Genomic DNA, 25,936 nt, shown 5'->3' with positions numbered 1-25,936 from the left:
AACGTATCATTTTTATTATCACATATATGTATAACACAAAACAAAATACTTTGTAACGAAACATATCAATAAACCTATAACAATCGCAAACACAAAAAGTTCTCTGTCTTTGATATCACAGATTAAGATAGGAAACATAATCAAAATACATGCACAACAATATATGAAGAACAATAGAAAGCAATCTGTGACTGATCCACAAAGTCTACAGGGATTGCTCTTGTCGTTCCTATTTATCAAAGTCAAGGCCATTTGAATTGTTCATCACAGACTTGCCATCACATTCAAGAAATACAAGTAAACGACCATAATTCTAGTCAATGATAGATTTAAATACACTTATTTTTTTCCCTTGTAAAAAAATCATGATTTTCTTTAGATAATCACAATTTTTGTCATCTTTAAAAAAAATGGTAAGAACATAAAGGCTAGATGTGATCATTAAAAACACATCTATGTTGACATTTTCACTCGCCTACCACTCCTGGTCATCCATATCATAGCGCTCCTGTCGCAACTGTTTTCTCCTGAATAAATACAAATAAACCATTTTAAAAGAAAGATCTAGGATGAACAGAATATAAGAAACGTGATTTGATCTGTCTAATAGAGAGCAACTCTTTCCAAGAGTTATAACGTGATTGTCATTATCACAATCAATACCTTGTAGGTTAATCATCATAAATTTCATCATCACCACCACTGCAATCAATCATGAGACATTACTTTTAGCGTCAGTAGCAGAAACTTCAATTTTGCCCCCAACATCATCATCACCACTCTATGGCAGTACCTCGTCAATTATGATATCATAATTCAATATTGATGTATGCTCCCTGCTTCCATGATTTTTAGCCTTACAGCAACTTATTAATGATTGACTTTCATGATCATTATGGTAATGAGGATAATAAGTTGTGAAAATTATATCTCTATCATTTACTACAGACTCATACCTCGAGATGTTGGCAGACAACAGTTTCACCTTCCTCAAAGTGATAAGGTCAATGTCATCATCATGGAGAAGTTGTGACTCATGTTCCTGGGGTTGCCTTGCCGACCCTGAACTGCTCGGTCGTTCCCGCCATTTTGCGACACGGGCAGCGATCGTGTCATTCACGATATTGGTAATGTTTAATAAGCCAAGAAAGCTGGCAATTTCTGGATATTTGTTAAGGCAAATGATCCTTGTGAAATGTAATCAAAGTTAATTTTTTTAATACAAACCTTTTAATTATACTACAACTCCTATTTATATCTGTGAGTGAATAACATAACATTCAAAATCAAACATTGTAAATCATGCAATAATTTTATCCGTGAGGGCATGTCTTTGAATTGACCAGCATTTTATTGACTAGAAACCAAATAAAATTATAAACAATGTTTGAAATAACATATCAAAAGCAAGGATACGGGCTAGACGCATGACAGACACGCTGTTTGACAACCCCTCCCTTCTCCCCATCTTTTCGGCCTCGAAGTAGAGCCGACGTCGGAGTTTATTGTTAGTCAGTGGCAGTATATTGTCGATCGCTTCCTTAAACTCACGCTCTGACAATGCAGCCTGTTTGCCAGCCTGCTGTGTATGGAAGGGCATCAATCGATTCTCCATCTGTAAAGTGCAAACTAACATTAAAATGACATACTAGTATCATAAATGAATCGGAAATAGATTCACAGGAAGACATTATATCTGAATAATTAATTCATAGATTTTTGGTGAAATTCTACTGTTTGTATCTGTGCTACTTGCATTGTAACTATTACACTGTTCAAAGAAATATGTTTAAACAAAATAAAGCACCTGCATCTTTTTTCTGAAAACTTCAATAATTTAATATAAATCAGCTTTACGCAATGATCTCAGACTAAAACCGTTCTGGTTTGAAATTGATTTCTTTTAATTATGGTCCTACTTTTACCAGACACATGGAAATTTAAAAAAATGATAATTTGACAATGACAAGATTTGAAAAAAAAATGCCAGTTTGTTATTGAGGTCATTTCACCATTTTCCAGCCCTCAATAATGCTATTTGATTTGATGATATTTGGAAAATGTACTTACATCCTGGAATCTTGGCTCCCGATACTTCAATATCAGGTGAATTATGAACTGGGCCACCATGTTCCTAGAGATTTTGTTCTCACTGTATGATGTATAGGACATTTGTAGAGTTTCAAGGTCATCCTCCTGCAAGGAACATTTATAAAGTCCATGATCTGTGCCACCATGTCCAGTTACTCCAGACCTTTTTTAAAGAATGTGATCAAATAAGAATGTGTACTGACCCCTTCAATTTGTAAAACAGCCAATGAATATGCTGGTTACAGCTGTAATAATTTAGCATTTTGCAAGAAGCAAACATAACATAGTAAACAGTCCAATCCAAGTACAATGTTAGTAACAGGAACACATATAACAAAATCAAAGCACTGATGAGCTGGTAGACCTTTTCTATTTCATCTTCTGTGGAAATGCTTTCAGACACAGTCTATATAAAGATAAATTTACACCAATATTGAACATAATCCACCTACCTGTAGGAAAGGGTAGACAACTGATGCAAATGCCCGGAAATCCTCAACCTCCTTCCAGTCAACAGCGCTGATGAAATCAGAGAGTAACATCATGTAGCGGAAACACGCACCCTCCAGGTTGCCAACAAGGATGTGAGCAAATAGCTGAACAAGCTGAAATAGATAATAATAATAATAACACTATCATGAAATGATAACATTGTGGACGTCTAGATTAAAATTCTTTCTATAGACTTTTAATTTTCTGTGTCTGCACTTATTTGGTGCAGCTAAAAAAAAAACCCAGGTGAACAACTAAAGAGACTGCTTTACATTTCTGTAGATTTTAATCACTTTGACTAATATAGTGATGAATAATCATTAATGTTGATGATATAGGAAACATTTCAAACCTTTTCTTGCTCCGAGTATTCTGCAAGCGCTGATAGGAAATCATAGTTACACAGAAACATGATGTCCTTCACCATGTAGCGTTCCTCCATAAAGCTATATAGCTTGTCCTGCAATATTGATACAATAAAATCATATAAGATGAGATAAACACTGACAGAAAATCATACGTGTAAAATAACATCAGGCCTTTTCATTGTTGATTCCCAGTTTACATACACATTATTAGGAACAGTAAATGCAAGCAACTATAAACAACAAACCATTTCTCACAGTCACAGCTTTATACCCTATATAAGTATACATCAAAACTAGAATAGCTTTCATACAAAAACTATTGTCATCCGTTTACAGGAGCATGTGATAAAAAGTTTTCTTAATGTAAAAGCAGTAGGAACAAGGGCAGTAACTCCAACAAAACAAAAGTAACAAACATAAACACAGATGAACCACTTAACATGCTTGTTAATTCCTTTTAAGTTTTAAGACTCTGGCACAAAATTTAATGCTTTAAATGCAAATTTTTACTGAGTCAAGGGCCATCACTATCCTTGTACCACAGGCAGACACAAACAAAACCTCAACTTTCTGTTAAGTTTCATCAGTCTGGCTATCATACTTCTGAAGATTTTTGAAGACACAATATTTTACGACGGACGGACAGACAGATGGACGGACAATAGCAATATGTCTACCTTCAGATGAAGAGGAGACATAAAAATGGCCATACTGTTTTATTAATTTAACACAGACAAGCTTAAAGAACATAGGATATCCTGCTATGCAAATTTTCAATGCCTTTTCACAGACGACAAAGAATGTCCTGCAGTCTATTTTATACCATTATTTATATAGTCCATAAAGTAACAATATATTTCAAACCAAAGGAGATAGATCCTACCATGATGGAGTTGTGGATATCTTCTTCTTTCCCGTTATCATCTTCCCAAATAACAAATGTCCAGAACTGCTCCACAAGAGACAGGCACCGGTCCTGAATAGTTGTTAAACAAAACATCAAGCTTCTGTTTTAGTTCAAACAAGTATAGTCTTCTGTTATACCTCAAGTACCAATTAAACCAAATATTAGGATTATGCTTTGCCATAAACGAGTTCCAATTGTACCAAATATGAGGGTCCTCTGAAAATAACCAAGTTGCTGACTTATAACATATTTTAGTGAAATAACACATCAATAATATTGATTTTTTTCTAATTTCAAAATCAAAATTTATTATATGGTCACTAGATGTTACATCATGTAAGTCACCTACCATGGAAATGGGTCTCGGTACATCTCGCTCGAGGTTTGTTCTCTGTTTGTAATCATCAAACATGCTCGCAATGCTGTAACGCTGAAAAGCACATTTAAATGTATGTGTCACAGTTTTCATTTGTACTGCACATGATTTGATCAAATGTTTCCACCAATGCCATTGCTGTGACCAAGTACAGACATAGCTTATACAGTGATCAGCTACCACCAGTGCATGAAAACACAAGCATTGAAATGTCATGGCTGTGCATAATGACTTACTTTAGGTCCAAACTGTACCTGCAGTATTATAAGATTGAATGTGTTAACAATGTAGTGAAGTGGTCAATACTATCTTAGTTAAACAACCAGAACATATATTACTGATGGGTGTTTCACACACAGTAGAATGAAGGTTAAGTTCTCTTATTCAATATTTTTCAAAGAAATTTGGGGAATTATGTATTTGGAATCTCTAAAATGCCACTATAACACTTGTTCATTATAACTTTTGAAATTAACATTTTTATTAGGGATGCAAACGAATATTCGATCAAACGTTTGGTATTTGAATGTCAAAATCGGTATTCAAATATTCAATTTTTTGCTGTTGAATAAATAGAATGATACATCTTTTGCCTACAACTCTGTTGTTGTGTTAAAAGTTGGTTTGTCTTGTTTTTACAGCGATTGACCCATAACGCCAGAGGTGTGAATGTGATGACATTTCACTAAACACGTGTCATATATCATTTAGGAACTTATTGTCTTGTACAATAAAAAGTCCCCGAATTTTTACAATAACCGGCTATTAAACAAGTGACATAATAAAAAAAAACAGTTATTTTTGGTAAATTTAAATGCCTTTGCCAATTAAGGATTTAAGGAATCTGCCTTCTCACCAATGTGTTGTCTTGACTGCAAATTAAGCTCTGTAACATTGCTGAAATCTTCGTGAGGATATGAATGACATGTGCTACAATAATGTAGTTACATGTATGTCCTTAATACTGTTTTCCATGTTTTCGATATAATGTTCGTGCTTTGAAATAATATTTTCTCTATTTATATACAATGAGCCAAAATCCACATATGTTGCTATTTATAATTTAACTAGCTCCCGAGTTTGTTAAGCTTTTCCATAGTTATATTTAGTAGAGGTAATTCCCAGAACGAGGCCACTCGTCCTACAGAAAGACCATCCATTGACGCATAAAGTCTTTTGACCGGGAATCTGTCTTATATCACAATGTTAACAAATGTGAAAGAAGTGGAACTGAAATTATTAGATTATGGTTTTGTTTGTTCATAATGTATTGCTTTTCTTCATTCTGAAAATGGGTAATTTCAGAGGCTTATTTTGGGAAACCAGGGTCCGTCAAGCATACTGGCTACGGCAAAGTAGGGTTAAAATGCACCGGCTATTACTTTAGCAAATAATAATAATAGTTCACTTCAACTTCTAAAAGATGTATTTTGATAATCGAATATTCAATCAAAAGAATATTCAAATATCAAATTTGCCATTCGTTTGCATCCCTAATTTTTATTGAATGGTTGTTATTCCTATGGCTTTTGCTATGCAATGTCAAAACTACAAGAAAATTTGAAAATATTATTTTTTTATAAAAAATTAATGCATTAAACTTACCATGTGAGTCTCGCTGCCGGCTGCGCTGGTGAGCCCGTCTCGGCTGGAATCAAGGGACATAACGGAGCCTGGACCACCCCGTAGACTGTGGTCCCGACTTGCATCCATCTTGCCCACAGATGAGGGAAAGTCAAACGTTACATCCTCTTCGTCTTGTGCTTTCAATAGCTCTCTGATTGACAAAAAATATAATTCTTAAAAACATTCAATTTTAACAGGATTTTATTTTATTATTTTATAAAAGTAACTTGTTACGCCACATATCTTGGATCTGGGCCTATGGGCTCAAAACAAAAAATCATAATGTTAAAAGATATAATCACATTCTTTTGAAAGCATGAATGCTGAAAAGTATAACTTTTCTTATAAAGAATGCAATTTGGACTACCGTATTTCCCCAACTATAAGGCGATCCGCTTATAAGACGACCCCCTAACTTTGCCCGTGAAATCTGATGTTTTTGTCTAGACTCGTTTATAAGACGGGGTCAATTTTCAAAGCAAATCCAGCACTTGAATTTCTCCAAGTCCTACACAGTCGTAATCCAGTTTAAATCATTTGAGAACTTCTACTTAGGCTTAACATGTCTTTTATTTATATTCTCATTATATAACCATATAATAATCTACATAATAGTGAAAATAAATATTTCAATTCCTACCTCATTAGTTCCTTGTTGATTTTGACCTTGGGACGTGAGATTTTTATGTGGGTACAATTGATGGGCATTGGGAACACCTTCTCCTGCCCGGGTAGTTTGTGTGGGCATATAACGGTCTGTAAAACATGTTAAATAAATTATAGGGCAATAAATCTTAACACGAGTACTAACAAGAGCTGTCACAGAAACAGCCCGCTCGACTATTCTGCCGCTTTTCGGTGTATGGATTGAAAAGTTTTGGCGAAACATGCATGGATCACTGTTTGATTAGATTTCAATGCAATACATGATGTGCTGAGATATTTACATAAATTGAATTGGAAAATATTTGAGGTGGTACGCAAACTTTAACGTAAATTATAAGTCGAAAAAGGGGCATAATTTTGCCAAAATGCTTGATAGAGTTACCTCCTCCTGTGTACAGGCTGGGGACATGATGGTTAACAAGTGTGCAAAGTTTCAAAGCCATATGTCAATGGACTTTGAAAATATTTGAGGTGGTAAGCAAACTTAAACGTAAATTCTAAGAAGAAAAAGGGACATAATTTTGTCAAAATGCTTGATAGAGTTACCTCCTCCTCTGTACAGGTTGGGGGCATGATGGTGAACAAGCGTGCAAAGTTTCAAAGCCATATGTCAATGGACTTTGAAAATATTTGAGGTGGTATGCAAACTTTAACGTAAATTATAAGTAGAAGAAGGGGCATCATTTTGCCAAAATGCTTGATAGAGTTACCTCCTCCTGTGTACAGGCTGGTGGCATGATGATGAACATGTATGCAAAGTTTCAAAGCCATATGTCAATGGACTTTGAAAATATTTGAGGTGGTAAGCAAACTTTAACGTAAATTCTAAGTAGAAAAAGAGGCATAACTTTGTCAAAATGATTGATAGAGTTACCTCCTCCTGTGTACAGGTTTGGGGCATGATGGTGAACAAGTGTGCAAAGTTTCAAAGCCATATGTCAATGGACTTTGAAAATATTTGAGATGGTATGCAAACTTTAACATAAGTGGTTATGCAGACGCCGACGCTAGGATGACTAGGATAGCTCTCCTTATTCTTCGAATAGTCTAGATAAAAAACTATATAAATATTATGTAAAGTTGTTGCTGGGATACACACAGATTGTTGAACCACACAACGTAAACCATCAGCAAGCCAAAATTTGTGACTCAATTATTATTTTTACAAGCATGCACAATAAATGACACAATATAACCATAACAACATTACATGTTCCATCAACACGACTCCAAAGAGCAAACATAAAGCCACACCTTCTCTCCGCAGCTAGGACAGAACTTGGCATCTTTAAATTCCTCAAACGACTTCCCCTGGTTGTTAGACGTATACACCATGGCCGCGTATTTACTGAACACACGCTCTTGTGGGATAAACGGGTCACTGTCATCTTCATCTTCATCATCACCAAGACCAGCTGACAGGATAGAGTCTGGAAATGGTACAGTACATAGTTGTACTATGTTTTCAAGATTTAAAACAAGAAATACTACTGTTTGATCTATCTGCATACAAGTATTACTCTTCTAGCGTGTTTAAATATTTATATATATTATACAAAACTAAAGTAAAAAATAAAACTGCAAATGTACAAGAATAATATCTGTTTATTTAGATGTTTTCACTACAAAGAAACAAGTCATGCTGTATGGTTTTAGTCATAATGAGAATTGGAACGAATATCCATATGAACAAATTCCAGCTAGCTGCCAGTGAGTGTTTCAATATCTGCAAAAGAACATTAGGGGAAAAATACATTTCTGGGTTAACCTCACATACCATATCGTCCCATTTCAAACAAACTATGGTAAGGAGCTACAGACTTACATCACATAACTATAGACTCGGCAATCAAACACATTGTATGCAACTATGGCAATGATCTACACAAAAACATGGTCACAAACAATTACCACAAGTCTTATATCTACACAAACATATGTTTTGTAAAGACATTCATTTACTGAAAATATATTCAATTAATTACATTACAAGAAAACTATGGTAGTCATCTATGTCAACCAACATAACGAAGGTGAAACCCTCTGTCTACATGCATACCAAGTAGCACTTCATCTGCAATCAAAATATCGTTGAAATACAATGTGACACACACCACCATTCTGTTTTAAATGAACACTGCTGGTTACCTGCAGCTTAATTTGATAATAATTGATGCCTCTCATGCACACTGCTTTGACTACTTTAAGTCTTACATGATACCCTAACAAAGTGTTATGTAATGTCTTTGTTAGTTATCATTTAATTCAATATTATAATCAGAGAGGTATACTAATAACATGCTACTAAATCTTTAGCCTTTAACATAATTTCAACTCGAGGGCTGAAGCAATGCATGTGCTCTGTGACTCCGCCAATAGCTTGGATTGATTCTACAGTCAGTAGAACATCTTTGACACGAGGATATGAGTGATTGTGCATATGTGCAAAAATCCTGCCATGCATCTTCAAAGTCAATCTACCCATTTCCTATGAATTTAGTTTATGCTGGCTTGAATTATGTATCTGATTTCAAAATGACATGTTGGTGTAAAAACTGCAAAATGAAATTAGTATGAAAACATTTAAACTATTTTATACCAAATTTCTGGAATAATGGCATAAAATAAACAAAATAGAAATATATGCATCAGTCCCCTCATCCCTTCAGTCACACAGTGCATGGCGAAAACTTGCATTTTTCTTCATATAATCTGATTAACACATTGGGCCGATGGTCCAGAACTCAGTTAACAACATGAGTAACAACATTGTTATCAAATTTTAAACGTGAAATATGTAATGACGTGCTCACATATTTAATTATAAACAAGTAAACCTGAAACAGTTGTCTCAAGTCTCATTTGAAAAACAGCAGATCACAAGTGTATCCATTACACTTCAAGAGCAGTAACGATTTGAATGATAACAATGATGAAGTTAACAATATTATTGACTTTAACAAAGTTCTGAACAATTATCCCATTGTTTAAATTTTGTCTTGAGAAAATACTTTTTACACCAATCCTCCATGCCTTAATCCACACAGTGCATGATAGAACCTTGCAGTTCCTTCCACTGTTCGTCATTTAACCCAAAGAACGGGGACTTGACGTAAATCTCCTGAATCTTGATACTTTCTTCCTGGACACGCTTTACCCGCCTTTCCTGATCACGGGTCAACATTATCTCCCCTGCCATAGTGTTATCAAATAAATAGCAAATTCAAGCCAAGTGATCAAGGCCAGAAAGACTAGAAAAAGGTTATAACATAACAAGTGCAGGAACAGGAACGTGGCAAATGCCCCCTAATGGGCTCGTTTGACAGATATCCATAAGTATTTTGGCCTGTATGTATTGTACTTGAAATGATAAGTTATTGCAAGATGGAGTTGTATGTCAACTTGTTTCTGAGCCTTAGCATTCATTAGTTATTGATTGGAAACAGATTTTCAGCTCGATGTCACCATGACCTTGACATTTGATTCACTGACCTAAAATTCAATGGGGTTCGTGAAAGTATGCCCTTAACAGAAATATAATTCCTCGACCATTCATTTAAGATTTTTAATTATAACTTCAAAAATCTTTAATCTGTAGGAAAATCGCAGTGTTCAACAATTCAATTTTTGTCCACTGAGTTTTCAGCTTAAATACAGGCTAAAGTTTAGTTTTTACAAAAAATAACTCAACTAGGTCGGATGGGCTCTAAAATAATTTTACTTAATAACTAAGATCTTAATTAAAACAGTCTCCTTGACTTTTAAGTAAAGTCTATAACTTACAACTAACTTGTGAACATATTGACTAATTCACAAACATGTCAAATAAACCTCTTTGCTGAAGAAGATTATTTTTATTCATTTAATCTTACATATGAAATACAATGTATTGCTCTTTCTGAGGATTTAAAAGAAGCTCAACTCACCTGACTTGGAGACATTTCCCTCAACAACTTTTAATTTCTCTCCTTTCCTCCTGAAAAAATAATACATAACACTATACTAAGTTTCATTTTTTAAATTTATCAAAATATAGTAAAACTGCGATCGTTCAAATAGGCGATTGTTTGAGAACTGGCAATTAGTTGAGGTCGAGTCTAAGTCCTGTCTATTTTTCAATCTATTTTCATATAAAATATACTGATGATGGATCTAAATAAGTCAAGGTCTCCCCCTGCACCATTGCCGTTCCAAAATACACAAATCATACGCATAACCTTTATATAATGATTACCAGGAGGTCATAATTTCACACATTTTCCCCCGCAAGCGTGTTCCAAAATAAACAAACAAATGTTTGCATGTTGTAAACATTGCAATGACAGATGGATGGAAAATTTATAAGGTGTGAAAAACTGATTATCACCATTAATGCATGACAGCTTTAACTTGATAAGAGTTCAATAGTTCAGAGAGGACAAGATGCGCCAATTATCCATCCTTGATTTTGGGAAACGTAAATCTCACTTATGCCATAAAATGCATTGTCACATTCCAATGTTGCTTGTTTAGAAAATGTGTTGTTTTTTTTAAAAATTAAGCTATTTATTCACATTTACAGGTAGTATATGCCTTTGAATATATGAGCGATTTTCCACAACGCAATACATAACTGGTGCCAAAGTAAACAACTGGTATGATGCCCTCAAACTTTGATATACATAGTATGACATTTCATAACAAACTAAAAAGGAAACAGGGGTTGTTCGAAACATCTGATCACTCAAGATTTTAGCTCGGGCCCCAGAGTCCTCAAACATTCGCAGTTTTACTGCAGTATGTAAAAACAATTTCTGGATAATAATATTGTGCACAAAAAAATACAAGATCAGTGGTTGGTTAGCTAACACTTACATAATAGTTGGATGTGTCTCCTCCAGTATTTGAAGTTGTTCCATCAGCATGGTGCTGTGTTGTTTCAGAAGGAGTAGCTCGTTAGAAATGTCCCCGATTGTCGATCTGAACCGCTCCTGAATTGCCTCGAGCTAAAATACAAACCATCAATTCAATGATTTTGGCTTACTATCAGCTTGTCAATGTAATATGGCAAACGAAGAGGACAAAATCTTCACCCTATAAATCCACCCCCCCCCACCTTCAAATTTTGTATGACTGCGTGGACTAAATCCCTCTTATATGATATTCAACTTTAGGTGCCCTGTTCCATGGTTATTTACCATTTATATTGTATTAATAATGTGATATAAATATAACAGCTTACAACATTTTTACCAATGAAAAAAAAAGAGGGGGATTTGGTCCGTCTATAAACAATTTACTAGGGGGATTTTTGCCGTCTATTCAAAATTATCTAGGGGATTTTTTCCATCTTTTTAGAAATTTGCCAGGCAGGTGCGAGGGACCTGTCTATTGAAAATTTTCCAGGGGAATTATTTCAATCTATTATATATTTTTTCTGTTTATTAAAAATTGGGGGGATTTAGTCAAGAAGATATTTTGTCCTACACTCTTACTAGGTTTGCTTGTGGATGAAGTACAGGAAAGCTGGACGGCAAATAATGATTCCATTGGTTTACCTGTGGTTAGTATTTATATCAGGGTTGTTTCAGTGTCATGACATTATTGCCCAACCACCAGTTGGTCGGCATTGTCAACATCAAACTGCTTGTCATTAAAGTCAACATCTGCCTGACCATACATGTATTCAAAATATTTAGTTTATGATTTCCTTTTTCCCAATTTATTTTTCAAACCCCACTCACCTGTTAGCCATCACTGTCAATATTGATCAGCTGGGTGACAAAACCTGCCTTTGTCTGATATTGTTTAAAATGTATCCAGTAATCACCTATATTTTTATATTTACCAATTCAAACACTACAGACCTGTTGATCAGCATTGTCTATATCAATCTGCTGGGCGTCAAACTCTGCATCCGTCTGGTCTTCTTTAGTCTCGATGGTTAGCAATTCAGCCTTGTGACCTTCCATGAACTTGTCAAACTCTGAAAAATGTTAATGACGATGTTAAGTTTTCTTTGTATTTACTTATTCTGACTATTTGATGAAAGCTTATAGCATCTATAATTATGCCTCATGAACATTCCATTTCCTGAGTAGAAACATGCACTGATGTCCACTAGGGGAGGTCAAACTTGCCAAACATTTTCACCTTATCTTTAATGGATCAAAAAGTATCCTGCGACAAATTGAAAATTGTGTTTTTTTGTTGTTGTTTTTAAATAAAACGCTACTCCTGTGAAATTTAGATCTTTTTAAAGGCTAAGAAACAAAAACTAAAAACACTTGCTGGCCTTTGCCATGTTTACCTTCTACTGCAGTGTTCAGCACAGTCATAATCTGTTCTTCCAGTTTCTTTGCCAGCTGAATGTTCGTCATTATGTTGGCCTGAAATATTCATGTAACTTCGTCATTGAATAATATATATTATACAAGGATTGAGATTGAAAATTTTCTATTTTTTACCAAGCTTTGTTTGGAATCATCTCTATTTTTTAACAAATTTATTCCTATGCATTCATAACGAAGACCATTTTCTTACATATGTTCAGTTCATTTTCATTAAATTCAGCTTAGAATAAAGGCAAATGAAATAGGTTAAACATTTATTTTAATTAATACTACCCCAGTTTTTCAACAATACCCTGAATAATATTAATCACAACTTTTGCATCTTTTCAAGCAGAAGAAGTTTTAAATGTTTTTATAAAAATGCAATATATTAAAGAAGATTTGATATGTAGGTACTATTTAAAATTACCATTTTCTGATAACTTTTAAATACCAACTTCATATCTGATATCACAACGTTTCATGTTTCCTACCCGTTTTGTAGAAACAATGGGTTTCTTCTGGGCTCGAGGAGTTACTGAACCCTCAGGCTGGTCTGTGAAGGCTGTAAATATGACAGATTTTTTTTAACTTCTTTAAGCTAGTAAATGCAAAAATGTATTCCCTCATTGCCTGCCTTTGTGATATATTTTCTTTACTGCATGTTGCATGCTCAAGTTAAATGTGATGTAAATGTAGGTGAATACAATGACCATGATGTAAACAAATGGAACATTTTTATATATCAAACAATAACTAAACTAATCGAAGCCTACACAAAAGTACCACAAGCAGAACCTAACACTCTGAGGGGCATAACTTTATAAATATAAAAGTCAGAGTTACGGCCTTGCTACACATGTGGGTATTGTAGTTGGTAACATGTGTACAGAGTTTCATGTGTAGGTTGTTATGATGAAGTTAAAAGGTTTTCCACGCTGACCCTGACGAAAAGACAAGCTGACTAAAACATTCAATATTCATCACAAAAATGACTTCTTAAAATGATTTTCCTATTCAAAAATCAATCTGAAATGGAGTTAAGTGGGGAAAACATTGTTACCATAGGCAAGATCATCATATCCTTTCTTAAAGTTTGACAGGTACTGAATTTCTTCTTTGTTGTCATCTATCGCCGACTGAAAGTATACAGAGGGAGATAAGAAAATAAAATAATATTGGGTAGTTACCTTTCTTGTTCAAATTCTATTTTAATAATATATGCAATGATGTAAAGTATATTAAATCAATTGTAGTTTTTGTCTAAGTTTATTGTTCAAAGCTACCTAGTGTTAATAAACAAAAGCATGCCCAAAAGCGGATGCCAATACTTGCTCCAATGACCACACTTGTCCATTTTTTCAGTTGAACAAGATTATTCTTTGTGATGGTAATTAATAGCATGTGTTTTTTTCATGTAGTTTAAACAGTTACTGAGTTATTCCAAATGATAAAGATTTCATATTACACAGATTTTTATGGCAACAATGATGATACCAAAGCTATGACAACACTTATCTCTTATATTCTTAGCCATTGCTATAACATAACCATAAAATGAAAGAAATATAGTTGATTGTAACCGTACATGAAGATCATCAATGTCTGCCTGGAATCTTTCCCGCTCGCGTTGCCGATCTTCCCCTGCTTTCTGCAGTACACCCTCTAACCTGTAGTTACAAAATAGAAGAATGGTTTTATAGAAATGTTGACTGCTTTTGATTCTATTGCCTGCCCTACTTTATCAAAAATCTTCAGCGTATAACATCATAAAAAATATTATTTCCTTAATGAAAAAACAAATCCTTTAAAATTTGCAATTCTCTTCAAAGTAAGAATATTTCATAAATTGAACTAAAATGCTAATAAAGTACTATCAGCTTGATTCTGTTAAAAGATTTTCTTATAAGTCTGTAACAAAACTGTGTTTGAATTTGTTTTATTTTTGTGATGCTTAGTATTTGCAATACCGGTATACACATAAGGGATCTGTCATGAGTCATCATACATTACTCACTTTTATTCAATGAGTTCAGGAATACTTACATATTGTGTAAAAAAGTTGAATGAAAGTGTGTTTTATATGATAACAAGTGTCAGATTTTATATCACATGTTTTCCCCAGTTCCTGGCAGTAGAAAATAACCACAAAAATCTGTTTGACATGTTAACGAGCTGAACAACATTATTTAGAAAATATGGGCCTCACATTAAACAGTGATAGAAACTGCTTATTTTTTTTTTAAGTTCATTAAATGCTGCTGCTACATGTTTGTCAACTTCCTTGATAATATCAGAGACGTCACTGCAGAAGTAGTTTTACAATTATTTCAGTTACCTACCTTTCAATTTCGGTCTGTTTATCGGTCAGGTCGTTTTTGAGGAGATTAATGGTCTCGTTAAGCCCTTCCGCTGCCTGCTGCAGTTCTAGATTGTCCCGTTGACACGCCTCCAACTGCTTATGCTTCTCAAATAACCTGTGATGCAACATTGCTTAAAACAAATGACTGTGATGTCATATATAAATATATATCATTTATTATATCTGTATGTGACTGTTTTGAGCTGAAGTGAAATTTGAGTATATGATAAATAATTCATGTTCACGAATAATTGTTCATGTTTAGATAATTATTCAATTAAGAACAATTATGATGTACTGACATGATGTACATTGGCATATTTTCAATGACTGTGGAGAAAAATTGTGAAAAACGTTGAAAAAAAGATCTTTCAGATCATGCCGAAATGTAAAAACTTGTATTTAACAAAGTAGAATTATTTTTAGTTCTTCATAACAAATTCACATTTGGCATTTTAAAGGTCAGTCATCAAACTTTTGTATTTGTGTGTTATGTCAACAAACTGCTTTGAAAATCAGAAAATCAGGGGAAATTTAACGTAGTCGATGGGATTGTTAAGGCATCAATATCTCTGACATATTTCTGGAATGCCTCCAAGGGGATGTGTTGAGAACCACATTTTGCTCTCAAATATCTGGATTTACATTTAACATCAATAACTGCTCAGACACTGGTATTTGTTTGCGTGTTCTACTTTAAAATTTATTTAATCTAAACTAGCAATTTGAACTACATGTACAATACACAGAGTTGTGTATATATTTTGCAAAAATAGAATTGTGTGAGTTTTTTGGTTTGAAAATACAAATTTCTTTTCCAAATATCAGTTGCTATTTCCTGGTTGTTCATTATATAGTAAAGGAACTTTATTTCAACATATTGAAATAATTGTCACCGACCTGAACTCTGAGAGAGAGTGTCGTCAAACCCACCTTTCCTTCACTGTGTCGAGCTGTTCTTCCATTTCATCCATCTTATGTGACTGTGTGTTCTGACGTCGGGTGATGTGGATAAAGTACGGAATCGGAACGACCTTACCGGAAGTGTCGGTGGTTAGGTCATCACTATATACAGCCTCTGCAAAAGATGAAATGATTATATGTCATAACTTCCATATTTTACATCTAAATCAATGCTCCATTGAATGACATTTAGCACACTTTGATCATATACCAATCCTACAATATCTGTGGTCGAAATTAACACAAGCCCGCAAGCCCTGCACTGGTAAAATGTCTTCCCGGCTTGCTCAACTTCCGAATTTAATGTTGCCAAGCAATAGTATAAGAATTTGGGCTTGTTCATCCAAAAGTCTAATTTAGATCACTGCAATATTTTCAAGAAAAACAATATGATGCCATCATGACCATGTATATTGTCTTTGAAGTCATCTTAAGATTGATGGACAAACAGGTAAATTGTACCAAAAAGATCATCCCGGAGTTTTCTGAAGATACGAGTGTAGACACCTAGGTTTGGTACAAGGACGTCAAGAGCCTGAAAGTAGAAATTCAAATAAGTGTGATTATATATAATAAAAAGAAATCACATACTAAATTAAATTTAAATATACATTAATAACATTTGATTTTGAATCACATCTTACGTTGTAAAGAAATCTTATTTTTTCCAAAATAACATAATCAAATTAAATGAAAATAGTTTGATAATAACTCATTAATTATTTTGATTCTCAGTTTTAAAGTCTAAATTCACGCATGATTTGGAAATGTGATTGCATCAAATAATTATTAAGTCTTATGACCCCTGGTTACCTGAAAGGCGAGATGCATCTTCTCTTCGTCCGGCCCTGTGTCACCTCGTGCCGCTCTCTCCACACACAGCAACTCATATTTATTTACTAAAAGTAAGAAATCAGTGATATCATGAGCTCACAGGTTCAAATAGCCACAATAATGCACGTATAGGGAACTGTTTTTAACATTTGGATATTCATTTTGTTCCCTAAATGCCACAATTCGCCTGATTCATACTAATGTAAAATAATTATATTTTTCAACTGTAACACCACAATATTTATCACTGCATTGTTCAATAAAACCACAAAAGTCAAACATAAATTACTTTTAGCCAATACAGGATCTTTCTCATATTACACTTAAAGTGTTTTGTAAAACACAAATTCAGATCAATCTGTCAACATATCATCGCCATTTTTTAACTAACAGGTGCCCGTTATCTTTCTACTCAATATACTTAGCGCTGGGATCTGCAATTCTTGGCTAGGAAAACAACAGGTGGGATATGGATGCGTAGAGTCGCCAAAACAAAAATTGTCAAAGACTCTGAAGTTGCTGTTTATACCGACTAAGGTTCACAGTACCAGCTATACAGGTATATTATTGTAGTAAACATCCTAAGACATTGATTTGATAAAAAGTAGTTAAAAGTGCTTTGGTAAGTTATTAAAATATAAAGCTACTCAACATTCTAATAATGAGAAAAAGCCACCAGTATCCGAAATATTTCCTTTTATCCGAAAATCATCCTGATAACAAAGTTGGGTTTCAAAATTATTGGCAAGCTACTTCTTTTTATACAAAGTGCAAACTACCTGGTGAATGTCCTTCAAGCACGCTTTTCTCTCTTTTTGGTTTACTCATATTGAGATTTTGTTAATTTTCAAAATGTTGCTATGCAAGCCATCTAGAAAGTGTTTGGTACAGTACAAAAGTTATCGTCGTTGTCGTCCCATTCGTAAAACTCAAATCCTTGCAATGATTACTTCCCTTCTCGCTACATTTTACTATATCACGTGTGTCATTGGCGTGACAATGATGATGATCATCAACAGCAGCAGTAGCAAACACATATTCACAAGCAGCATTATAATCGACATCATCATCATCATCATCATCATCATCATCATCATTATCATCATCATCATCAGCAGCAGGAATATCATCATCATGGTCGTCATCGCCACCATCATTAACATCATCATTATCAGCAGCAGCAGCATCAGCAGCAGTATCAGCAGCAACACCAGCAGCAACAGTAGCTTACAGAAATTGATTATTCTTTTTATTATAATTATTATGTCTATGTCCTAAAAGTGGTAACTGCATTTCATTAGAAAAATGTGCCTAGCCGTATGTGCATGTAATGTCATTTCAGAAATGACTGTTGAAAGTGTCCTGGTCCTGAGTGTGCTGATGATTAATTTGGATTTCAGATCAAAACAGTGAAGAAATCAAATCAATATTTTCAATGTTTGTTACAGTAAAATTTCAATTTTATTTCAGTAATTAATCTCTATTAACAACAGGGAATACATATAATATCAAGAGCTGTCATAGGACAGCGTGATTATAACTATTAACTGCCTTTGTCTTAGAAATGAGTACAATTATGAAGTGATATCTGCCTGTGAAAAGCAATAAAAAAAATAAAAGTAAAAAGTAAACAAGAAATGCTGCAGAATGAAAAAAGGTTGTCTTGTTGACAGATCTTCAGTCTTCATTGTGAGATATACATGTAGTTTCAACTGTTTTTTTCTATTTTTAGTAACAGTGACCTTACCCTTGACTCCAGGGGCCTCAAATGCAATCACATGTAAGTCTGCCATTAACTCTTGCCAAGTTTGGTCACAATTTGTCAATCCTAACTGAAGTTATTCAGTAACAAATGGTAATCTATTTTTAATGACAGTGACCTTGACCCTAGAGGCTCAAAATGTTATCCCATGAAAGGTCTCCATTAACTGTTCCTATATTACTAAGCTACCCTTACTGAAGTTATTCAGTATTAACCATTTTCTATTAATAATAGTGACCTTGACCTTACTCATGACTCTCAGGGCTCAAACACAATCCCATTAAAGGTCTCTATAAACTCTTTCGATATACCAAGTTTAGTTGCAATATGTCAACCCTAATTAAAGTTATTTAGCACCAACTATTTTTTTTTTTTTTAGTGACAGTGACCTTGACTTTGACCCTTGGAGGCCCAAATGAAATTCCATGAAAGGTCTCCATAAACTCAAACATTTGTCAAACCTATCTAAAATTAAACAACTATGTACGTCATTCCAATAACCAGGTTTCATTTTGTGAAAACCTGGTTTAAAAGATAAAAATGTGCTTGTCAAAAGCAAAACAAAAAATCAATCAAGGGCCATAATTTGTATTTAGGGTTAATTGTGTAACGTGATTGTGTGATGGCTAATGTGTAAAGATCATGTATGAAGGCCATTGAATGAACAGTATTTGCAATCTGAGTAAAAAGCTAAAGTTGCCTAAAAACTTTAACCAAACTTTTTTAAGTCTATCAAGGGCCATAATTTAGAAGTATAATTTTAAAAAGAAGTAATTAGTTATTAATTAGAATCCAAACTTGCCCTTAAACTTTAACCTGACACAATGCGCCCTTAAACTTAAACTTATGTTCCTAGGTCAATCAGGGGCCATAACTTGTATTAAGGATAATATGGAGTTATGGAATCTCATTGTGTGATGGTTCTGAACAACTGTGTGAAGTATTAAGTGAATTGAATGTAGGGTATTGGAGTTATAAGTGATGCGGAAGCTAAAACAGCCGAGGCGAGTAGTATAACCTTATTATTCTTCAAATTTTTTAGTAGAGCTAAAATTTCTTCTTACTCACAAACATAATGCCATTAACGTTACCTTCATTATCATTGGTCTTAGATATAATCACAATTCAGATCTGAACTGTCATCAGCATCTCATTACTGGTCGGTATCGTCTGCAGCAACTCCACTATTCATAAGTTTACAAATAGAATCATAATTCTATATCATAGCAGTTTCTTGTTGTTTTCATATCTGATTAATCTTTGTTTACCATTTGTAGAAGCATCAACCTTCAGTAATGTGAACGGCCATACCCCTGACTCTGCCCTGAGCATTGCATTTGGCCAAAACTTGTATAAGATTCAATTCACAAATCTCTAATTTTGTACAAAGAGCAACAAATAGAAACTTTAATATGAGACCATTGAAGGTGACATACAAAGTAATATGTGGATTTGTTCTTTGCAATGAGCTTATTTTGAATTAAGAGTATAAAAGTGCACAATCAGACCGATTGCAATACATTGAAATGGATCTTCCATTTGTTTCCATATTATCAATTTCATTGAGACTAAGTGGATGCAATTCTGACTGAAAGGAGAGAAAAAAGTCAAACCAATGAACTAGTACAAATTTATTTTCCGTATTAATCAACCATTTAAAATATCTAACAATGAAAAATATGCATTAAGAAATCGGAAAGATTCTTTATTGATAAAATAAAACTCAAACAATGTCAATAAGTTTCTGAAAGAATCTGACATCAATTCTAGATCTGTAAAGGTTGGCACTTGTTAACAAATAGCCACAACATTGGACAGTGGTTCTAGTCATTACGAGATAGAAGTTATGGTAAAATCACCTTGCTATAAATGTCAAGTTAACACTTCACAATGTCAGTGTTTTTTCTTTCATTCTGATTTTTCTAGAACTTGTTTTATGTTAAAATGTTATCTAAACAATTAATGACATCAGACCATTATGAAATTGAGTCAAGTTTGCTTCATTTTAATTAATAAATATATTACTTGAACATCCTTAAAAAGTAAATACAAAATTAAACTGCAGTTACTTCCCTTTTATGCATTCAGGATGAATTTGTACAAAATAAAAATAAATAGAACAATTTAAAGTTCAAACTTAACTTCAGATGTCACACTAAATATTGGCCATCAATACTGGTATAAAGTTATGGACGGAATTAAACATTGAAATCATTTATCACAGAAACTATTGGACAAAGTGACAACTTATTATTATAAATCAAATTTGGAAAAACAACAACATTTCTTTGATAAAACACTGGCCCCAATTTCTGGAATATCTTACTTGTAACATGTTTCGGTATAATATTTCAGTTAGTCAAATTACCTACTTGATTCTATAAACAAAAATTTTATCATGACTTTATAAAAATAATTTACCATGAACGTCTAGAAACTCCTTAAAAGGTGAAAATTTTACAACTTTACCAGATCAAAATAAGTCAGCTCTAAGCTTGATCCTTTTTTAAGATTGAGAAATTGGGGCCATGATATTTTAACAGTATTAGGCATTCAACAAATGAAGAAAAAAACACAATGCCACAATCAGACATTCTTCTACATGTAAATTTGCATGTTTATCATCCACAGGTAAACTTTGAACATTACATAGATGAATTCAGACAAAGAGACACTAACATACATGTACATTCATATACACATACAAAACATGTACATATCTCTATACAGACAGATTCATGTCATAGTGGTAGTAAAAGGTAAAGAACACTTTTGTATGGTAATAAAACAAATATGAAATCTCATACAGTGGAATGTAGGCAATCATAACTCTATTAAAACAACAATCAAAACACTCCTTAACACACTTAAATTAAGAAGACTTTAACATTGAATTTGTTGACAGATATCTATGTTATATGATTCTGATTTCAACACATGAACATGTATGAGCTAACCACAAATGTCCAATAATGATAAGAAACATCAGTTAGCGTGTAGTATGTGATGTTCAGACCAATCAGCCTTCAGATGAAATCTCATTCATTCATCAATGGTGTACAAGCACCTTGCATTCTGACAAAGGTTCATTCACTTTATTTTAATTTCCAATATTGATTGTGGACACAATACAGAGGGCGTTTTTGTTGATACCAAACCAGTTTCAGTTTTGGTGTCAATGGTTTCAGCAGTTTCGAACTCGGTTTTGATAGTTTGGCTTGAAGTAACAAATGCATGGTTTTGTGTACAGTTTAAACAACACGGTAGAGCTACTGCATGTAGCCAGTATTTCTAATTATAAATATAACCTTTATCAATTCATTTAGCTTATTTGCCCATTGTTAGGCATTGCTATCAAAAGGATTGAGTTTCAACAAACGTGGTTGATCACTTTCCGCCATGTTGGTTTCAAAGTAAACTAGTTTTTGGATAGAACAAACCGATAAAACCGCCTCCGGTAGGGGTTTCGATAGTTTCGAAAAACGGGTTTCGGTTTTCATTAAAAAAAATGATAAAACTGGTTTTGCTTTTATTTGAAACTGTAACAACAAATGCACAGTTCATGAAACCGATATAAAACTGAAACCCGTTTATAACCAACAAAAACGCCCAGATACAACTCAAGGTTGTTGTTTTTTCTTAAAGTTATTTAGAGCTGCTTAACATAGTTTTAAGATGATAAACAGTGGAAGTTTAAATTGCCTTAATCATTTTTGAACCAATAAATGATCTCTCTTCATTCAATCTATGGAGAATAAATCAAATTAACGATTATAAATCACTGAAAGTAACCTTGACAAGCAGTATTTACAATAGCACTTGAGGATGAAAAAAATAGTCTTGTAAAAAGAGGACAACATATTTTGAACATGGTACAGAAACCTCGGTGAAATGAATAACTGAGAACCAAATAGCTCATTTACAACATTTAAAAATTGCATATCTAAAAACACATGTTATAATCAGACCCTTGCGTCTTAACATAACTATTTTTTCAATGGTTTTAAGTTCAACATCTTTTTTCTGGACAAATTCATAGTTCACTGAGTTTCAGAAATACTAGTTTGCAAATAGAAATAGTGGTTCCAGGGTATGAAATCCACAATGATTTTATTTTGTAAACATCAAAAAACGAGTAATGGATGTATAAGTAGCAGGGAAAAACCCTCAGAGGGCGCTGAATCTAAAATCTAAAGGCATTTTGGTGTGCCACTGATATGACAGCCCAGGACAGGCAGACCTGTAACTTCACAAACACAACTTTAATGCTCTTTGGAATGTTATATGTGACCGTACTTACTAGTTTAGGCGGTATAACATGACCTCATCAACAATGCTCAATTGCAATATTAATGTACTTCGTTTAACTGATTGACAAGCATTTTTGTAAGTTCATTTGCAATTTTTTTTCTTTGATAACATTATTTTCATAGCTGAGACCACAGCCAAATATGTTATGGTATGAAATGTTACTTGTAAATTGCAGAATTCAAAATGAAAACCATTAAATATCTTAACCATGCGATACTGTGAAAAAATTGATATTGGTGCTGGTCATGATAAATATATCACAGATTGACGACTGCTGAAAAGAATGAACTAAACAACAAAGTCTGCAAAAGACTGTCAACTTTGGGGTTTCTAAAAAACTTTCCTCATAAAAGTAACTGAATCATATAGTTAATAGCAAGTTCCACAGAATTGTAGTTTTGCAGCAGATCACATGAAATGAGATGTGTTGACTGAATATTGCAGGGTGGTTTGTGTTAGTCCCTTGTTGCCATGGTAACTTGGTGGATGGGGTCAATACGTCTTTATTCCTTTTGCTTCCATGTGGTCTGTTAGTGTCTTCAAGATTCTCTGCAAATGATAAAATTACAAATATAGAACAATCAATAAATAAATAGCGTAGATGTAACATTACTATGACAATGTGATAAAATGCATATTAAAAATCAGCCCTTTCATGGTACAGTAGTTGGAATGATCCCAAACCAAAACTGTCCTAGTTTAATACTTGCCGGACTCTTCAAAATTCAATATTAGCTTATAACCTAGATTCATAGCCATATCATTTCCAAACCAACTACTTACATATGAATTTGTTATCTAAATTATAATTCTGATGTACAGTCAAATGTTTACAGGAATGAAATGAAAATGCCCCCTGAAAACAATCTGAATCCCCACTACCACATGAGCAGTGGCTAATATAATAGTACAGCAAGCCCTGTGCATTGGTAAAGTGAACATTTAAGGTCTTAATTTAAAAATCAACATACCCGGTATACTTCAACATGTAAGTGAACATGGGCCCAGGGCTTGTTTATGTTTGAAGCCACATACATGTAGTAAAGTGAGACTTCGGGTTTCTTATACAATTGTATTATTTTAATGACTGCCATATAGAATAAAGACTCTCACCCTCTTCTCCATTGAAACTGCCATGTCAAATGCCGTTTTGCCAAACTGAAAAGGATAGCAATGAAATACTAACTATGACAACAAAATCATTGCAACTCTAAATGATGGACTGCATCATTCTTTTCTCTGATTATCAAACGGTATAAATTTGCATTTATAGGGTAAGTAAAAAGTTTTGAACAGTTTCTGAGTTAAGGCCAATAGAAAGAAATTGCATGAAGCCACACCCTACAATGATAAAACACCAAAGCTATTATGCTTAATATCACACAATGCTTTTTATTCATCCATTTTATTCAATCCCTACATTTTAGTTTAAAATAACTATTTATCACAATTAAAAATACCTAGAATTTACCTCAATTTTGTATTTAGTGTTAAAGAATTACCGATAATAAATGTTTGTATAAAAGAACAGCCAATAATGGCAATGACATGCATCATTGGTTAAATGACGTCACACTAATCCAATCAGAGCGCAATATTGAAATGAGATCATAATCTCTTGCAGGTTATACAATATGAACATCAAGTTTTCTTTATATGAAAGACAAAGTAAATGTAGATATTGAAAAACAAAATCAATTCAATCTAAAGCATCCTTTATAATGACATTGTTTTCTTAAAATCCTAATCATTCAGTGACACAAAAAAGTCCCTTACCTCATTTTTTAACTTGATGTTTGCGTTTTTCTTCAGAAGGACCTCAAGCAGGGCCTGGTGACCATTGATGATGGCGATCATAAGAGCTGACTTGCTGTCTTTATCCTGGGCATTGATATCTGCACCCGCTTGCAGTAACGATAACCCAATATCCCGGTGACCAGAAACTGATGCTGAAAGAAAAGAATATGAGAAGTTCTAACATCTAGGTGTTGTTTGTTACCATCATAGGATCCGACTTGCCAGCTATTCCCTGGGCATTCATATCAGCACCTGTCTGCAGTAACTCCTGACCAATTTGGTGATGATTCTTTTAAAGTTATTGATCGGACAAGAAATATTTTAGATTATTCCTGTAATATAATTTAAGGGCGATAATTCTTGAGTGAGCTAAAGCTGGTAATGATTGAATAAAGGCTTCTTAGGCTCTTGATCAGAAAAGATTTTAAGTAATTTCTATAATTAAAGGGTGATAACTCTCAAGTGACTAAGCAATATAGCTGGTTATCTACCTTGTCCTTTTCCATTCTGACCAAACTTGGTAATAATGGAAAAAAGGCTCATAAATTCATTGATCAGATAAGACCGATTTAAGGTAATTTCTGTTATTGTGTCACAAATTGATCAGCTTTCAACCAGTAGACTTCAAACAATGAGAAGCAAGAGCACTTGTGTTCTCCAATTCCATGAACTGTTTTATGCGCACACCAATCGGTAGCTTAAATTTAATGTTACAGAATATTTAAACTATGTTCCCAAAAAAACATTCAGTTGAAATATATCGGGCTCTTTTCTTGCAAGTTTGTTTCTTTGATGTTCTGTTTTTGGGATGATGTGCTAAATAAATCTCGTCAAAGGTGGGCTAAATCAGTCTTATGGCTCAATCATTATTTGTAAAGGTACTTGATGTACGATTAAGGTGTTTGTTATCTTGCCATTAGTCATTATGTTAAATTTTGATTCCTTGCGACCCAAAATATAAATTAAGGTCCTTCTTACTGATAATGATACGTAAAATAAATTACCCAAAACACATTATAGATAAAGTTATCCAATTTGTTATTTATTTCAACAGAAATTTGATGTGAAAT

The 25,936-nt window shown here is 33.7% G+C and overlaps 2 protein-coding genes across 11 annotated transcripts in view; both read right to left on the bottom strand.

Annotated features, from left to right (window-relative positions):
* LOC128211061 (uncharacterized) lies at positions 1-17,910 on the bottom strand. 4 transcript variants are annotated; one of them, XM_052915459.1, is made up of 25 exons: positions 17,776-17,910; positions 16,976-17,061; positions 16,625-16,697; positions 16,133-16,277; positions 15,180-15,314; positions 14,426-14,507; positions 13,901-13,976; positions 13,332-13,402; positions 12,816-12,894; positions 12,373-12,491; positions 11,381-11,511; positions 10,453-10,502; positions 9,587-9,718; positions 7,781-7,956; positions 6,501-6,616; positions 5,840-6,011; positions 4,471-4,488; positions 4,208-4,288; positions 3,835-3,927; positions 2,936-3,043; positions 2,544-2,696; positions 2,071-2,196; positions 1,417-1,615; positions 957-1,161; positions 1-527 (listed from the first exon to the last, which is right to left on the bottom strand). In XM_052915459.1, exons 1-25 carry the CDS (start codon positions 17,822-17,824, stop codon positions 476-478), a joined length of 2,727 nt encoding a protein of 908 aa, XP_052771419.1. In that variant the 5' UTR covers positions 17,825-17,910; the 3' UTR covers positions 1-475. The 4 variants fall into 4 exon arrangements, with proteins under 4 accessions (XP_052771419.1, XP_052771420.1, XP_052771421.1 ...); XM_052915460.1 differs by lacking the exon at positions 4,471-4,488; XM_052915461.1 differs by lacking the exon at positions 9,587-9,718.
* Positions 17,911-20,374: 2,464 nt separating this feature from the next.
* LOC128211537 (fibronectin type 3 and ankyrin repeat domains 1 protein-like) overlaps positions 20,375-25,936 on the bottom strand; it is a 63,629-nt gene continuing 58,067 nt past the window's right edge. For all 7 annotated transcript variants that reach the window (XM_052916445.1, XM_052916441.1, XM_052916443.1 and 4 more), the window contains 3 exons: positions 24,846-25,018; positions 24,183-24,227; positions 20,375-23,618 (listed from right to left, as the gene is read on the bottom strand). In XM_052916445.1, the coding sequence (XP_052772405.1) occupies positions 23,562-23,618; positions 24,183-24,227; positions 24,846-25,018 (275 nt within the window). In that variant the 3' untranslated portion in view covers positions 20,375-23,561. The remainder of the gene's footprint in view (positions 23,619-24,182; positions 24,228-24,845; positions 25,019-25,936) is intronic.

The sequence above is a fragment of the Mya arenaria genome, chromosome 12 (genome assembly GCF_026914265.1).
Source record: "Mya arenaria isolate MELC-2E11 chromosome 12, ASM2691426v1".
NCBI classification, from domain to species: domain Eukaryota; kingdom Metazoa; phylum Mollusca; class Bivalvia; order Myida; family Myidae; genus Mya; species Mya arenaria.
The sequence above is the reverse complement of the archived record's forward strand: the minus strand, read 5'-3'. Positions and strand labels throughout refer to the sequence as shown.

Coding starts and splice junctions, on each gene's coding strand:
- LOC128211061 (XM_052915459.1), bottom strand. CDS start 17,824: ATGAGTAAACCAAAAAGAGAGAAAAGCGTGCTTGAAGGACATTCACCA. Junction 15,315..16,132: donor CTCGACACAGTGAAGGAAAG/GTGGGTTTGACG, acceptor GTTGCATCACAG/GTTATTTGAGAAGCATAAGC. Junction 9,719..10,452: donor GGGAAATGTCTCCAAGTCAG/GTGAGTTGAGCT, acceptor ACACTATGGCAG/GGGAGATAATGTTGACCCGT.